The 17,325-nt window shown below is 36.2% G+C and overlaps 1 protein-coding gene across 3 annotated transcripts in view; it reads right to left on the bottom strand.

Annotated features, from left to right (window-relative positions):
• LOC128985880 (sodium-coupled monocarboxylate transporter 2-like) overlaps positions 1 to 17,325 on the bottom strand; it is a 54,447-nt gene that overhangs the window by 14,963 nt on the left and 22,159 nt on the right. For all 3 annotated transcript variants that reach the window (XM_054405841.1, XM_054405842.1, XM_054405844.1), the window contains exons 6-9: positions 6,323 to 6,390; positions 4,540 to 4,694; positions 3,234 to 3,374; positions 1,968 to 2,076 (exon numbers count right to left, since the gene is read on the bottom strand). In XM_054405841.1, coding sequence (XP_054261816.1) covers positions 1,968 to 2,076; positions 3,234 to 3,374; positions 4,540 to 4,694; positions 6,323 to 6,390 — 473 coding nt within the window. The remainder of the gene's footprint in view (positions 1 to 1,967; positions 2,077 to 3,233; positions 3,375 to 4,539; positions 4,695 to 6,322; positions 6,391 to 17,325) is intronic.

The raw sequence follows: 17,325 nt of genomic DNA, 5'->3' as shown, positions 1-17,325 counted from the left end.
TGTCAAATTTTCGTTCAATTTTTATCACATAATCGTCTATGAAATAACGAACAGCTGTTCGGATCAAGATTATTTTTTCTAGCTGTCAATGATATGTTTACAAATGTTGTTTACAAATACCGCAACCATTTCGAATCACGTTTGGAAAGCAAATCCCAACCAAGTGAGATTAAAAACGTTTTTCTTACATAACGGATTTAATTAATCGCAAGTGCAATAATATAGTCTAATAGTGTAACCGTAAATGAAATTAAATAACTAGACATCGTCCAAATCGGAACCAGAAATTCTTTGAGTATAAAATGTTTCTTGAGTTTTGACAACCAGAAAGAAGACCTTGAATCAGTGTTGTATAGGGCTGGACACTGAAATAATCGTCGCCAATAGCTTACAAAAAAGGTTTCCACTCATTGACGGCGCTTCAATGGCGGTTGTGTAAAGTGTAAAGTAAAAAATCACAACTGCAGTGGGTGATTGTAACAGAGGTTTAACAGAGGAAGTGCTAAACTCGCTTTTCCAATGTGTCACTTTCTGTTTCTACTCACCGTGTGATGCAATCGCTGGACCATACAGCCAATAGGCCCATAGCTCATATCTTGGGTACGTAAGCCTACATATTTATTCATAACAACCTTTTTGACGACGATCCTTGATACCGGTACTTTTCCATAGAATACATGGCCTACCTACTTAAGAAATATAATTACAAATGACCAAAACCCCAACATTGTGTGATTTTCGTCACATTTCCTTCTAATGTTAAAAGATATACTAATCATTGTTTAGAGAATGCGTAATCTATTAAATAACAAAAAGTTGTTTGGGTAAGGTTGTTTTTTTTTTTTAAAACTGACACCGATAAGTTTACGCTATAACTTTTTACGAGAAAATCCAAAAGCAAGAGATTAATAACCTCGGGACTAGATATTAATGTATTTAATTGGTCGGATGTACTATAGTTCTTAGGTAGGTTCTTACGTAGGTACTGGTTCTTTTCCTTAGAACCGTTGGTAGCTGCTAGAATCATTTTTACGTAGGTACCAACACATCACTGTAGTTTACAAATTAGTTATCGTTGGTGTTGCACCTTATTTATTAGAGCCGTCCGTATTCAATTTAAGTGACGTCTTAACTCTGTATAAGTTTTGCTTTTTCTGTCTGGATTCCAAATCTTAGCTTACCCGGTATGCTAAGAAAATGATAACCTATTTGAGTAAAACATTTGTTGGGCAAACCATCATGAATTGTTTACGCCTTTATATTGTTTATGTATCAATAGTTCGTGGCCTTTATTGGATTGTTGTGTGTATGTCTGTTGGTAACGCATTAATGTCCTTATTTCTCAGTGTTTCACGGAATGGACAAGAGCACCTTTGATACTGAAAATGTCAACCACAATAAAGTGTTAAATGGTGAGGTTGAGGTAGTACTTTAAATACGTTTAAGTTAACCGATGTGGAAAGTAACTTTCAATTATAGGCCTACTTTAGGGCTACACTTCATGGATCTATAAAACATTTTTTAGTTTAATCATTGGACATATGGACCATAACGATCCCGGTGACATTTAATTGCGAAGCATTTATTTTGGCTTGAACTGTCAGATACTGTATTTGCGAAGGTTTATATATAATAGTTTTGCCAGCATATCTGCAAATATGCAAACTAACTGCTGTTCTTAATCTTAATATAAGAAGGTTTCAACTGACTACTATAAGATCCCCGTGCGTAGAACGGGCACACAGCTAGTTTTAACTAATTATAATAAATATTATAAATTAGAAATGTTATTATAAATATTATTGTGTTGATATCAAAAGAAATATCTGCAATAATCACTCATATGACATAAACCAAAGATAAACTTCCAATAAAATACTTTCTAGAGATGGACGTCAAAAGTACTTGAATTATAATAAAACCTGAAAAAAGATGCGTAATAAAAATGCGACAGTTTTTCTCCTGACCTTGGTTGAGACGGGGTCACAGTCGTGGAAGTATGCGAAGAGAACAAGACCTGTGTAGCAGCACATCGACACCAACCCCATGATACCCACGGCCAGAATCAGCACTGTGCTAGCAACAAGCATAAATGTGATCAAACAAACCTTCATTCTCTTATTCATAAATTGGGATCATATAAGTGAAATTGAAAATGAGAATCCTCCTCCTGATAGGATAAATTTGTAGAATGCAGTGTGAACGAATTGCACAAAGCCATAACATCAGTAATAGAGGTTCGCTCCAATATTCCCCTTACAAAAATGCATTAAAGTTCTATTAGGTACTCAAATAAGATTATTTATTACATCTGAATTAAGGATCTTTTCGTATGATATTTTAAGAACACAGAGGTGAAATAAATAGTTAAAAATGTTGTTAGAGTGTATTTTTCTTACTACGATATAGCAGGTTGAATATTAAAAGAAAACAATGCAAATGTATTGTATTTAAAGTACTGATATTCTATGTTGTGATAAATTTATAGCCTTTTTCTCACGACCTAATTAGTTATTTACTGCATTTAAGATATAACGCAAAATCAATATTACTAGTGCTTTTGATATAGGACTAATAAATTACAAACTATGTGGATTTCCTACTCAGGTTTGTACCTTTATTATTAAATAATTTATATAACTGTTGGATTAAGCTAATAGAATATACATGGTGTCTTACCTAAAGTAAACCAATAGATATTTTTTTACTATGAGAAATAGAGTTAAACTATTATGGGGCACTCCCCTATTTTTTTAAGATAAATAAATAAATAAATAAAAAGGCCTTTATTTACAAGCAAGTTTTATATACAAGATGTTTGAGAATTTGTTAAATATGTCCACGATTTTCCAATATAGCTGACAACTTTGTTATTTCTTATGTAACCTGTATTTTATGATTGTTTTATAATGCAAATGCAATTAAAAAAACGCGGTTATTCTTCAATTTTTTTTTTAAAGCTACTAGTTTAGGTGTTAAAAGGGTGTTACACCTGAGAAAGATGGCTGGCTTGTGGTGTACAGTCTCCATCATGTAACTCCTAATAGTAAGTTTAGAGAGAAAATGCAAAGAATAAATGAGTCTTGAAATCGCATATAAATTCTGTAAAAGACCATAAAATACCGAGTGTTCCAATCGTAAAGATAGCTGCCATTTGGATGAATATTTCTAATATTAGAAAGTCAAAATGTTTTCTTTTTATCCGTCGCAATATCTCCAACACTAATACTTACTAGTTAGCTTTTCTCAGGGTAGGCATGGCCAGGCAGCGTTGCACCATTGCCTGGTTGACAGAGCAGGCGGCCAACCAGTAGAAGTAATTGCCGAACAACATAGTCCACAGCGTGTGTCTGGTGGTTATGTCAAGGTCCGTGCTGTAACATATGTAGGAAGTGTTAAATACAGCAAGGTGCCTGCCAGGCCACGTTGTAAAGCCGCATCCCCAATATACCGACAGCGGCTAAACGACATAGTTATCAATGAATTATCACCGTCTTGCAAACTGCATCGTGACATGCGGCTTAACCTACGATTAGTGTAAAACGAAGCTCGTGTCGCACATCGCTGAGACGTCGTCTGATAATGATTTGTTGTTATCAGCTGCGTCAGTTATTATCGTAAGTGCAGTAGAACAATACATGCGGCTTTAATTGTGGACGCAGCACGCGTCGAAATAGATATCTAAACATTATCGTCTGGTGGTTGAATTTATAAGCTGGGAAGGCCTTTAACGCCCGATGGTAGTGTTAAGTGACTAGTTTCTTTATGCAAGCTTAGTAACTCAGTTAAATAAATAAACGATTATTTTAAGTTACAAAGTCAAGAGAAGTAATTTTAACTGCCAGAAAGTGTGAAACAACTACTTTCTACATTTGTAACGGAAATCATTCAATTTGGAATAGCCTAGACTTAAGAAAATCGGAATAAACCTCTTTAACGGTTATTTCTAGATTATGAAACACGCATGCTACGTGCAAAGGCTAGCGGAAGGGACTATTAGAGGAATTAGTTAACTACGTTGAAAAAGAGTCGCCCTTGATACCTAATCTGAATGGCTCAACTAAAAATCGCGAACATCGTCTGTGGAGCCTACCAACATAAAGAAAACCACAAAAAAATGAAATATGTATATGAAATATGTAGAAATGGTGTATATTCTTGATATTACACCTCCTCCATAGCAAAATCAAGTCTACTTCAGGTTAGAAGAAACGTTACGCACTTGGAAAATACGCCTTTTGTAAAAATTGTATGAATTTATTACTTGGATGACAAAACAGGGCATTAAAAATGTACTAAATAAATCCATCTTTTGTAAAACACGGATATTGGCAAAGTTCTATAGAATGATATTTTCTTTTTTCGGTATTCAGATATCAAAATAAATCGGTCCAATTAAACTACATATGTCCAATCTGCTGTATACATTAAGAATAGTTAAAAAACTAATTTGAAAACCAAACACACCCACGCTTGTCAGTGAAACACATTATCATGCACAATTGATTTAGTATGACTAACAAAGTTTTTACCGCATACTTAAGGAATTCCAGTCTTCCAGACAATCTATTTCGCTCCCAAACCACACCAGGCCCTCCTAAATGCCACGTACCCATCACTAGGACCACAACTACACCTGCCAGCATCAGGATGGTCTGTAGCGTGTCTGTCCATACCACCGCCTTCAGTCCTCCCTGAAAACCAAATCCAGGTATTACGATGTGATGAGAATGCCAAGACGTGCTGTTGCCGAGTTATTAAACAGCATAAGCTAAAGAAAAGTGTGAGTTGAAATAAGTGGATTCTGAAATTACATTTTAGTGTTTGGTTAGTTCTGGAAAGTCGAGTAGTTAGTGCACATCTTTCAATCTGAAGGTCGCTGGTTCGATTCCAAGCCAAGTTGTCAAGTTGATGTAATTTACAAGTGGATGGTTTCGACTGTTCCCCATAAGTCTTCATCAGTGGTAGTCATTTTGGATTTCAGTACTATAAGAGCAATGCTAAATTTGACAGAACATACATTAGAATCAGTATGCCGGTGTTATATATAATGATATAGTTTAGAAAATTTACGATTCGGTTTATAGCATAGAGTAGAGAATCGAGAAATGACATTCAAAATATTTGTTTTTGTTTTTTTCTAGAAAAAAACTTGTAATTGAAGGCTTAGTTAATGATCATTAACATATTAAGTGGAGGGAAAATGACAAAACTAAAATCATCACTCCCTTGAGGACCACTAAATCTTAACTTTAACACCTCAATCATTATGTTATCACAACAGGTTTTTTAGAAATCCTGTTACAAAGTTAACATTGCTCTTATGGGACTAAAAACCAATATGGCTACCACTGATGAAGAATCTTACTCTTAAGACATACTTTGTATTGAATAAGTACATCAAAGAGATGTCCCTAGTAGCAAGAAATCTAAGGCAAATCGCTAATTTGATTTGTGCAAGTATTGCTTCCCTGAAGCAGGTGTCGGGTTTTTTATTTTTTGGGTCCAACATTTTCAAAAAGGTAATAACAATTATTATATCGAGACATTCTAGTAAAATTTTTAAACAAAGCATTTATATTAAGCTCCAAACATGTCATCAAACGTCCACGACTTAAACTTTCTGCGAGGAGCACGTTACAGAACACAAATGAGGACACCTACTCAGCATGCTCTAGAGGCATGCTTCACCTGCGTGCATTAAAACGACAATTGAAACGAAAGTAGAAAAATAGTCGAATATAAATTCAATAAAGTGTGAACATAGCTTGAAAGACCAACTCTGTCAAAAAGTAAACTCTCTGGAAGTGGTAGGCATAACGCATTCATTCATCACATCCTGGAATTACACAAAAGCAACATGGTGTGCACCTAAAGTGAACTTAAACAACGAGCACAGCAATGTTACAAAAATGTTCTCCGCAGTAAAAAATGTATTAGGGAAAGATAAAACAGGATAAGAGAAAAAACTAAACGTAAAAGGTACCAAAGCCATACCAAAGAATTTAGCTCCTTTCACAAGCTACTCAACTACATGTATGATACACAATGGATATTAAGAAAAGGCACAAGAACGGTCATGGAAAAATAATTATACATGTGGTCAGATCAGCATGGACTTAAGTCAAGGCACGTCACCCATCCCACAGTCATAAAACTAAATTCATATTTGCATAACCCCCTCTAATACAGGCTATGACATTTTAATAAAATATCCCATTAAATTAAATACCCAGTCACGTTCTCCTATTGCTATAATGATGTATTGGCAACGTAATGTGTATATATCTCATCAAATTCTGATATTTACACATAAACTTACCACAGTTGTGTAGAAGATACAGACTATGCTTACAAGTGGAGTAATAAGATGAAGGTTCACACCAGTCACTGTAACATTAAAAAAAAATCAGTAATGTATGTTTAGTTAAGTCATTTTATTCTGAATTTTGGGAAACCCTGTGCTTTTGATACTTATGGCTTACTTAATTAAAAATGTATTTCTAGTGTTTGGCTGCTGATTTCCAACTGCTCCCACACTACATTATTTTGACGAACTTCCCACGCAAGGATTTGGTCCAGAAAACAGCTGTTTGCCGCCAGCTTATTCAAACGGGGTTTTATTGCCTACTACTGTACTGTAATGAGTTTTACCGGACACCAATCAGCTGATTATACTGTATTTAGGTGGCAATGAGTGGATATAAACAGAAACATAACCTCTCTTAGAGGTTATGCCTAGTGATAAAGTCCTTTAGTTGGTGAAAATATATAAGTATTTGTACAGATTTAGTAGTACTAGTGTGCATGTTGCTCGAAATCTAAGAAGTAAAGTAGTTATTTAAAAACAAATAAGTTATTTAAAAACGAATAAAAGTCATAATTTTCGATGAGTTTAAAAGACTCAACTCATAGATTACGTATCTAACAGTTCCATATAATCAACATTTCTTGTAAATAGTTTATAATTTTTCAAAAGCTGATCTGGTTTTTTAGTGTATTCTACAAATGTTCCCCACTTATAGCCGCATTAGGTTGTCCATGTTGATCTTCGTCAATGATAATGTAGTCTGCATTGTGCTACCCATGGTTGCCAATACGTTTACAAATTTCAGTCATTTTTTATAGCGATAACAATCTGTTTACATAACTTAAGAACTGCCTGACACTTCGGCTAACATCAGTAGTTGTAATTACTCAGTTGTATATGGGGCGGAGGGGGACCGGAGGTAATTAGTAATTACAACGAGTAATTACAATTAGTAATTACAATTAGTTTTTTTATGAGTATTTACAATTAATATTATTTTTTTGTAATGAGTATTTACAATTAGTTTTTTTTTGTTATGAGGATTAATAATTAGTTTTTTTTTGTAATGAGTTATCAACATTTTTTTATAAGTAATTACAATTAGTTCTTTTCGACAATGTGTAATTACCAATTAATACACATGGCGTAAGCGGTGGAAGGTAACCCTCACCTCCAGTGTTGTGAACTTCTCACAAAGATAGAAGGGGATGCTTCCACAATCCCTCCCTTCGCCACCCTTGCCACATGTTTCAACATAATTTATGATGTCTAGACACGTGGATTCCCTTGCAGGGGATACTTCCACAATCCCTTCCTTCACCAGCCTTGCCGAATGTTTCAACATAATGTATGATGTCTAGACACGTGGATTCCCTTGCAGGGGATACTACCACAATCCCTTCCTTCACCAGCCTTGCCAAATGTTTAGCATAATTTATGATGTCTAGACACGTGGATTCCCTTGCAGGGGATACTTCCACAATCCCTTCCTTCACCAGCCTTGCCAAATGTTTTAACATGATTTATGATGTCTAGACACGTGGATTCCCACGCAGGGGATACTTCCACGATCCCTCCCTTCACCAGCCTTGCCACATGTTTCAACATAATTTATGATGTCTAGACACGTGGATTAGTGCGTAGGAATCAACAGAGAGGGTTCATCACTGACACTATTACGTCACTGTCTTAGCTAAGCTGAGACAGTATGGAATAGTACTAATTATTAGTTTGATTGTTTGTTTGTTTGTTTTTATTTTTTTATAATTATTAATGTACATTATTGAGGAACCAGGAAGTCAAGCATTTAAAAAATTGTATCTAACTTAATCCTACTAATACTAAATCTATTTGAGTCCTCGGCTTTTTATCTCTTCGTCCAAGTTTATATATCGCTGCAACGCCATTCTTACTGTGTCCTGCGTGTGAGTGTCACAATATGCCCGTAATTCCCATTCAAAAATTACATCTTTCATTGCAGACATCAACTGCGACATGCTCATTGTCTTCATTACTGATTGTTCCCATCGTGCTTCAACCTCGATGCAGGCTTTGACTAAAGTCGTCTCACCAATGTCATTGATGAGATTATCTTCAGCCTCCGCCAAAATAGAAGCCTCGATTAGCTCGTCATTAATATCACTTCCAAAGGACATCGTGATGTTTGCTGGAGTGTAGGACGAGAAACGACGCCAAGATGAGAGATCTCCACTCTCGTCCCCTCCCCCTCATCCACTGCCCTCTCATTCCCTTCTTTCCAAATAACAAATCCCAGCCCTACATAAACTATGAAGGATTCATTATGCTTCCATTAGTCGTGTAGTGCGGACGTACCGATCACCAGTCCACTTCTACAATTGTGAGTTGATAGGTGCAGAGCAGTATCGAGATTTTGAATTAACCTTACAATCATAAAATGTAAGTATCACTAAATATATTTATTGTTACATACTTTGTATTCAAACAAATGTAGAAAGTAGTAACCAGAATTACTCCAGGTAATTAAATTTACTAGTAAGAAAAAGAGATAAATATTTAACTTAACTACTTGTCGACATTAAAAGATTAGATTTAAATTTGCATAAATAGAAGTAGTGACACCTGATTATAATAAGGTAATAAATTGAAAGAATTACATACAAATAAGTACAGCTGAGGTATTTTTAACATTATGTATATTAGTCTAGGCATATTAGGAAAGTTAGCGGAAAGTTTAGATACAGTCCTAATCATCACTTTTCTTAATGTTTTTTGGGTCGCTGAACACGAATATGAGGTTTGCTGACAGATATTTTGCCCAGAACATTGTTTATTTGGTGAAAAACCTTAAAATTTGGGCACTTTTTTTCGGGCAAATCTTGGTTATGATGGGTTTTTGAGAAGACCCTGCTTTGTAAAATTAAAGAAGACAAAATCTACTACAAGTTTCCTATATAATATTAGTTTCTACGACGAACCGTTACGCCACTAGAGCACACTAAATATGGCCAGAAGTACCAAAAATGAAAATAAACCCTAACCATTTTACAAAGGTTTTACATTAGGTTTCCATGGAAACAACCCATGTTACGATAATTTGAACTATTTATTCATCATAATGAACTGAAACACACTTCATAAATCTATGCCAAGATGTATGACTGGCTGCTGGAACATTTCCCGTTCCCACAAAACCCACATTTATTTTCTCAGCTCAAGGATGTTGCTGGCCACAGGGTCGACTGCTATAGTGATTGAGAAAAAAGGACGAAAGACATTAAAAGAGTTGTAGATAAATTTAACTTTGGTAACGTCAAATTCAGACGAGCAGACCGTGTCCAGCCACTTGCCATAATAAATAACGCGATGAAAGTAGAGAATTCTTACCCGTAAACCCTAACACATTAATTCAACGTATAAGCTTCGCTAAGAATTCTGGTGAAGAACTAAAACACTTCTTGTCCTACGAACTGGGTCCATACTCTTTCTCGTTGTTTGATAATAATGGTTTGCACAAGGAACCAAATCAAATATTTAAAGGCCTAAAGCCCCTAACCCCATTGAAAACAAGAACTTCCATGGTCAAGTGCAGTGTGTTATTGATGGTGGGCTCCTACTACACAAAAGTTATGGCCAGATCATCAACCTTTCAACTATCAAAAACCAAGCATCGACCAAGAAAAGGTTAATCGACAACATACTCACCACTCCTTACCTTGCTATAAAGAAGAAAACTGTAGGCAGCTGAGAATATTCAAAGACAAACTTCCTCAGTTTCTTACCCTTGAGGAAGCCTTAGAAGCAAATGAGGATGTGGAAGAAGATAATTTTTGTCTCCTCTTGGGCCCATCAAAAAAAGAATGGATGGAATTCCAGCCTTCAACCCGAAGAGAGTGAATTGATACAATAAAAAAAATTCACCATTTCCACCATTTTCCCCAATTTAATCTTAAAAGACGGGTTTTTCTTTCAGGTGGAGGCTTGTGGTCAGAGGACTTACTAGTTTGTTTATTTTTAGGTGTGTTTCAGTTTATTATCATTAATAAATAGTTAAAATTATCGTAACATGGGTTGTTTCCATGGAAACCTAATGTAAAACGGCAGCATTTAGCGAGGGTTTTATATTGTTTGTACTTCTGGCCTTTTTTAGTGTGATCTAGTGGCGAAACGGTTCGTCGTAGAAACAAACATTATGTATGAAACTTGTAGTAAACTTTGTCATCTTTAATTTTACAAAGCAGGGTTTTCTCAAAAGCCTATACTTACCGAGATTTGCCCGAAAAACAAAAAAGTGCCCAAATGTTAAAGTTTTTCACAAAATAAACAATGTTCCGGGCAAAATATCTGTCAGCAAACCTCATATTCGTGTTCAGCGGCCCAAAAAACATAAAGAAAAGTGATGATTAGGACTGTACCTAAACTTTCCGCTAACTGCCACTTATATTCCTAATATGCCTAGCATATATGGAAATTTCCCTTTAGAAAGGAATTACGATCTTAAAGGGAAATTTATGAAAAAATGGATAGTTTTCGCAAGGTTTCTCGTCATGACGAAAACTTTAAGTATATGGTTTATGAGAGAGTGACTTGTAATTTTCTCAAAAGTTCATGGGTACTTTGGGCTTTATATATGAATATTACAAGTATTTGTTTCGGTTTTCAGATCATGAATAATAACACCGTACGGCGTAGTTTCACTTGTTCCCTATGCGACAAGGCATTCACGCGGAAGGACAATTTGATGCGACATACTAGAATTTTGATGCGATACAATTAAAAAAAGAAAATTGCAAGGTAATGTCATGAACGAGACAACATTTTTTGATGACGACACCCAGAATACAACTCCTGCTCTTTCCCCTGCTCCCATTGGATCCCCCTGAAAACGAACCAGAACAAGAATTTCTTGATTCACATCCGGTCACAACGAAAGAAACTACGCCACCACGAAGCTTTAAGGCCCCTCCTAAAAAAGTTTCTAAGATAAGTAATGCCACAGCAGTTAAAAAATTGGTTATGCTGGAGGAGCAGAAAATCCAGATGTACAAGGAGAGAAATTCTGCTTCCCGATACGAAAATCCAGATTATAATTTCCTCGTAAGCCTACTCCCATTTTTAAAAAAAGTACCGGAAGAAATTAAAATGATTGTGAGGGCCAATCTTCAACAAGTGTTTTGCGATGAGGAGGAGTTTATGTTGAGACTCAAACAGCAACATCAACTACAGCCAATCCACCATTCACCACTTAGCATCCACACTGCAACATGTGGTTCATCAACGAGTAATAGTTGGGGAAGTTCTCCAGCACAAACGCCTCAGAGTACAGCTCAACATGAAGACCTTGCTTCGTTCTTTTCTAATGTATTGCCAGACGATTTGCAGTGAAAGTGCAAGTAACATTTTCCAATTGTACGGCTAACTTATTTAATTACTTATCCTTAATTGTTTTTTAACTTTTATAATTTCATTTCTATTGTAGTAAGAAATTAAACATTTTGTTAAAACTCACCTTACAGTAACAGCCAGTCTTTGTTGTGCTGAAATACATTTCCGAAAATTTGAGAACTTTGTTATTTTGTCTTCTAACCCCTCCAGGATGTATTCAAATGTTGATGGTCTCATCCTAAAATATTCAAAAAACCTTTCTGGTTCGTCGCACAAATCTTTAAACAACATTTTAAACTCTCCTTTCTCGTCTCTACTAACATTTTTTTTTTCTTCAGGAGGTCCGGATGAGTGCAAGAAAAGGTGGGCTTCCATTCGAGACCGGTTTCGTAGAACACCACAGAAGAGGAAAACAAAATCTTAAAAAGCGGCAAAGGAAAAGAAAAAAATACAAATATGAAGACATTTTGGAATTTTTGCTTCCTCATATCGTGGAGGGGGAAATACTCTCAAATGTCCCATCAATGGAAGTTGAAAGGGATGATTCTACATTCGACCCAAGTATTGAAGAGCTTGAAAAGGATCCTGAAACTAAGCTTCAAAGCCAAACCGAAGTTTGGACACAACCTACTAGTTCACAGACTCCAGTTCAGCCTACCTCTCCATCCACTTCAGCTGAATCTTCTCAAGCTATTGCAGGGACGGATTACCGAGTTCCAAAGTCTTTGAAACGAAAAGGATACAATCCAGAAAAACCTGCTCAGGAGTCTCCTCCAAGCCAACTGATGGCCTACATACTAGCCGAAAAAAGACAGAAAACAACAAAGTAAATCAAAGTGCAACCGACCATCAAAAGCATCCAGTTGATATTTTTCTAGTTGGCTTGGCTCCAACTTTGAAAACGTTGGAACCCGTATTGCTAAACAAGGCTGAGTGCGATTTTCAGTATTGTCCAAGATTTTGAGTTGAAACAATTGACAAAAACGAAAGAAACCAACAAATAACTAGCCATTCCCCATTTGAAAGGAGAATCATGACTGGCAACAATCTTCACACTCTTCTTACGAGTCTCCACTATATAATTCCCCATATTTAAGGCCATCCACAACTAACGATAGATACTTTGAACCAAAACTCTTATTTTTAACTGACAAATTAATATCAACATGTTCACTTTTACAAATATTGCCAAAAAATTGTAGATTTGTTTATATTGAGTGTTTATATGGGACGGCCCATGAGGAGTAGGTACATAATCTTTAATGTAAGCATAGGTTGATATGCGTATTATTTTAAAGGTCTGGTCATGAGGAGTTCATTGCCGGAAACCGCGTCAAAAAAGGTTCATTCGTTACAAAATGGCGGCATTTCAAAGTTCTTGCGGAATATACCTGCACAGGTAAAATACTCTTAGTCAACATTAGCCGGGACATCTGAAAACCGGTTAAATTAGTTTTAATAAATTTAGTCTGTGAGCTAGTTGACTTGAAAATACAATTTCAGCTCTCAAGGTAATGTTTAATTGAGCGGAGCGAGCGAAGCGAGCGAAGCTCTTTGGGATCAACTTCAATGCAAACAATATAACACCATCACTCAATAACGGCTGAACACATTTCAGCCAAACTTAACAAGACTACTTAGACTAATAATGAGATGGTTTATAAACAAACAAATTTCAATTAGATAATGCTAATGCAATTTAAAACGAACTTAAAATTTAAAATTTTTAACATTGGGCTTATGGGACTAAAGTAGCTATGACAGTAATGTAAACAAGAGAATCATAAGGTATTTCTGAACTTTCTATACTTTTCTTTTAAACGATTTTAAACCATTCCTATGATTTTAATAAACAAGAAAATGCCGTTAAAACATTTTTTTAAGGCACGGAATTCACTGAAAATCGAGAAAATATACTGAACTACTTTCTCAATGCGCGGAGCATAAACAAGGAGCGGAGGGATACGGACCGGTGACTACTTTCTTGGGAACCTATTTGTGTTGCCAGCTGATTAGAAACAGCCAATGTTAGAAATCAGGATTTAATAAGCGATATATCGAACCGCATCGAAATCGGTATCTAATCCGATAATACATCATAGGTTATATTATGTTTAATTACATCGACGGTACAGTAAGTTATTATACTTATTGATAAAACGCAGATTGAACACTGATTTAGGCATGTGGGGAGGTAGGTCGGGGTTTATGAGTATTCGTGACTACATTTCTGTAATATTAATAATTGTTCGGCAAATCCTCATTTTAATGGCTCGGCTGAAAATGGAATCTGCATTTTGTGAAACAGTAATTTGGTAACAATTCAGTTATTTCAAATGTTGATAACAGTAGCCCATCCTATACAAATACTGTAATTTGATTGCCAAGCCACGGACTATACATACGTCCAGTTACAACCGTTGATAAGTAAACCTGGGCTTATAGAAGTACAATTTTAACCACGGTATGGATAATTGTCTAGGCCTGTCCAGAAGTAGGCTACTAATTTCTAATTATATTATCTACATTGTATATTTAAGGCATGTCTTCCCTACTTATTATATTATTCTGTTTTCACTTAAATCAGCTGAATGCGATGTTTACTTATTACTTATGTTTAGGCCTACATTTCAGCCATTTTATGTTGCACGGTTGAATTTAAATGTCAAATTTCCCCTCCTGTTGTTATACTTTAATACTCGTTTTTTTATAGTTACTATTTTTTTATACTTAAATACTTTAACCGATTGTAAGGGTGAAAAATGTAGCCCAATGTTTTTTTGTTGTAGGCTACAGTTGCATTTGAATGTTAAATTACCTTTCTCATTTTTATAATTTACTTTTTGGATGTTAATATCAGATTCCAACTACTGTAATATTTTCCTGGTCAAAACTACCATAATGCACTTCTCGAAGAGGTAAATTTGAGTTATTATAATTTTAATCTTTAAAACCAGCATTAGTAAATAAATCTATTGACCTTTTTACATTTAGTTACTTATACAAATATCAAATCACGTTTGTTCCGCTCAACTGGCTTTCACCTCTCTGAAAGCAACCCTAGTAAGAGATCTTTTTCTTCTTCTTCAAGAGCTAAGGCAATCATTGCTAGATCACTGTTCCGAAATTTCGAAAACAGTTGAGATCACAAACAGAACACACCTAAAGTTAGCACACAACTGAACTGACTATTGATATAATTCTGACGGCTGTCGCTCGGAGTAGTGACGGGACAGTGTTCTCCTACCACCATCACCTACAGCAGTCCGTGTCGCGGACTCAGCTCGGACGTGTGACGGCGCGGGCTCGGTCGCTTAATTCAATTCGCAACAATTCTCTATATCCTTTACGCGTTACGCGTCGTCTCCTCGCGCAAATGTCGCCGCCGCCAAGCATCATACTTTCTATCTGTTCGTCAACTTTACGTATCAACGATCCAGTAACTCGAGTTATTAACACCACCTGCCATTGGCAACCGTTGTCATAAATTTAGACAATTAATAGTGCTGCACCCTGTTGGTACATCTTGTAACCTTTTAATGTTATTGATCATCACAGAATCATATTGTTTAGTTGAAACAGCTGTTAAGGTTCTTTAATTCCATGGAGGCTAAACATGAGTTCACAAGATCCAAACTCTCTAAGTCGTAAGTTGGCGGCTGTTTTTGGATCTGTAATTTTACCACCTGCCAGATCGGTTAGGAATCCAACACTGGATCTTAACGCTTCTTGTCCCACCGATTTCGCTCTGGACTTGATCAGTGGCGCGATAGTGCGAATCATTCCGCCAAGAAAACTTCCGATGCCATGTCCTCGCTGATATGGTGCACCGTGAAATACTCGATCGATAGCACCGCCAGTCTGTTGTAATTGTTGCCGTCGGTAGTATGCCAAATAGGGATCATTCAGATTGACTATCATTATTACTGCTGCTGCTGCAGTTGAAGTTTCACGTACGACGTTCCAAACATGAATGGCAGTTTTTCCCTGTGTGATCCCTCAAGTCGATTTCCACTGTTTCAAATGTGGATTTCATAACGGGCACATAGTGCGGACTTGTGAATAACACTGAATTGTACGAACCGTACGTGTACGTATCTATATTGACGTTGACTATATTCAATAATGGCGCTGTAGTGTCGCCGATAAATTGTGGCTCTATCAAGTCACAATACACATAAATGTGCGCTGGAATACCCAATGCGAGGTTTGGCGCTTTAGAACTAATCAATTCGGTAATATTGGGTTTTAATATATTATTTTTCTCGTCATAATCAAAACCCAACTGCTGTGATAGTTTTTCACTCAGACTCACGTTCGATACGTTTCCGTTCATGATCCTGAGTTTAACTCCGTTGATTCTCGTGTCGTATAAAAATTCCATATAATCGTGGATGTCTTCATGTTTGTTGATTGTATTCAATAGATCATCAAGATTCCTATAGTATCCGCCTGTTATTTTAACAGCGAAATGTTCTGTATCACAGATCGTTGATCTCGCTAATAAGCTATCATACTGAAATCGTATTGTTTCGTCATCAACATTGTTTCCATTCACCACAAATGAACAAGGATAGTGAATGTCCACCAAAGCCAACTCCCACTTGCCGTCCAATTGGATGTGTTTGGACAAGTGTGTGATATATCTGGTCATAGTATTTTGTGGGAAATATTTCATAGATCTATTGCTGGGCAATGTCATGATAAATTGACTGATACTAGACATGATGTATATCGTGCGCAGCTACCCAAGAGTTAAACTCGTCTCCGTAACCTTCCCACTTCGCTAGGTATCGCTTACTGTGTCCTCGACCTTTGGTCTTTGAAAAAGTTTCAACAATTCCCTCTTTTTGTCCAGGGTAAACACGTCGCTTGTTAGGTTCTTGCTGCCCATACTGTCTGTCTCTTTCGCCCGCCTCGTTAATCTGATCACCTAGTTTGGTGTTCACAATGGGGATACTAACTGGTTCACGATTACTTGACGGTACGTTTAAAATACGATGTAACACTTGACTGTACAACCATTTATCACTATCATTGAGTTTTTTAATATTATTCAAATTTCAATAAATTATTCAAATTTCACATTTCGTCATCCAAACTTTTGTATGAACGTTCAGTTGAAAGTGACTGTTGATTAGCCGGCGATTTTAAACGATCAAATAACTCTTGTGGAATGATAACCATTTTTCGTGCATGCTACATTGTCGCGTTCTCTGTGTAACTTCACGCACGGTGTCTCAGAATAGAATGAGAAATCTTTATATGTATGTAGACGTAGAAGTCACCTGATTGATAAAAAATTTAGTTATTCAAAGCTGATTGTACAACTGCTTGTAACACAGTACTTAATAATAATGGGATAATAGTTCCACCTCCTTTTTGTACTAAATATTTGCGTTTTTTATTCCAGCATTCACCTCGTTTTACAATTAGACGAAGAGTAGTCTTATGTCTTCGCAATTTTTGTTTTATCTTGTCTGATAGAGGAACGTTACCTCGTAACACATTGTAAATACATTCACAAACTGTACGAATAGTACTCAAGTCACACACTTTTTGAGCGGAGCGAGCGAAGCGAGCGAAGCTCTTATACGTCGACTTTTATGCATTTCGTAATACGCAAACTCCTCCTAGACGGCTGAATCAAT

Source organism: Macrosteles quadrilineatus, unplaced genomic scaffold (assembly GCF_028750875.1).
Source record: "Macrosteles quadrilineatus isolate MER2022 unplaced genomic scaffold, UCM_ALF_1.0 Scaffold_2__2_contigs__length_208266976, whole genome shotgun sequence".
NCBI classification, from domain to species: Eukaryota; Metazoa; Arthropoda; class Insecta; order Hemiptera; family Cicadellidae; genus Macrosteles; species Macrosteles quadrilineatus.
This window is presented reverse-complemented; position numbering and strand designations above follow the sequence as displayed.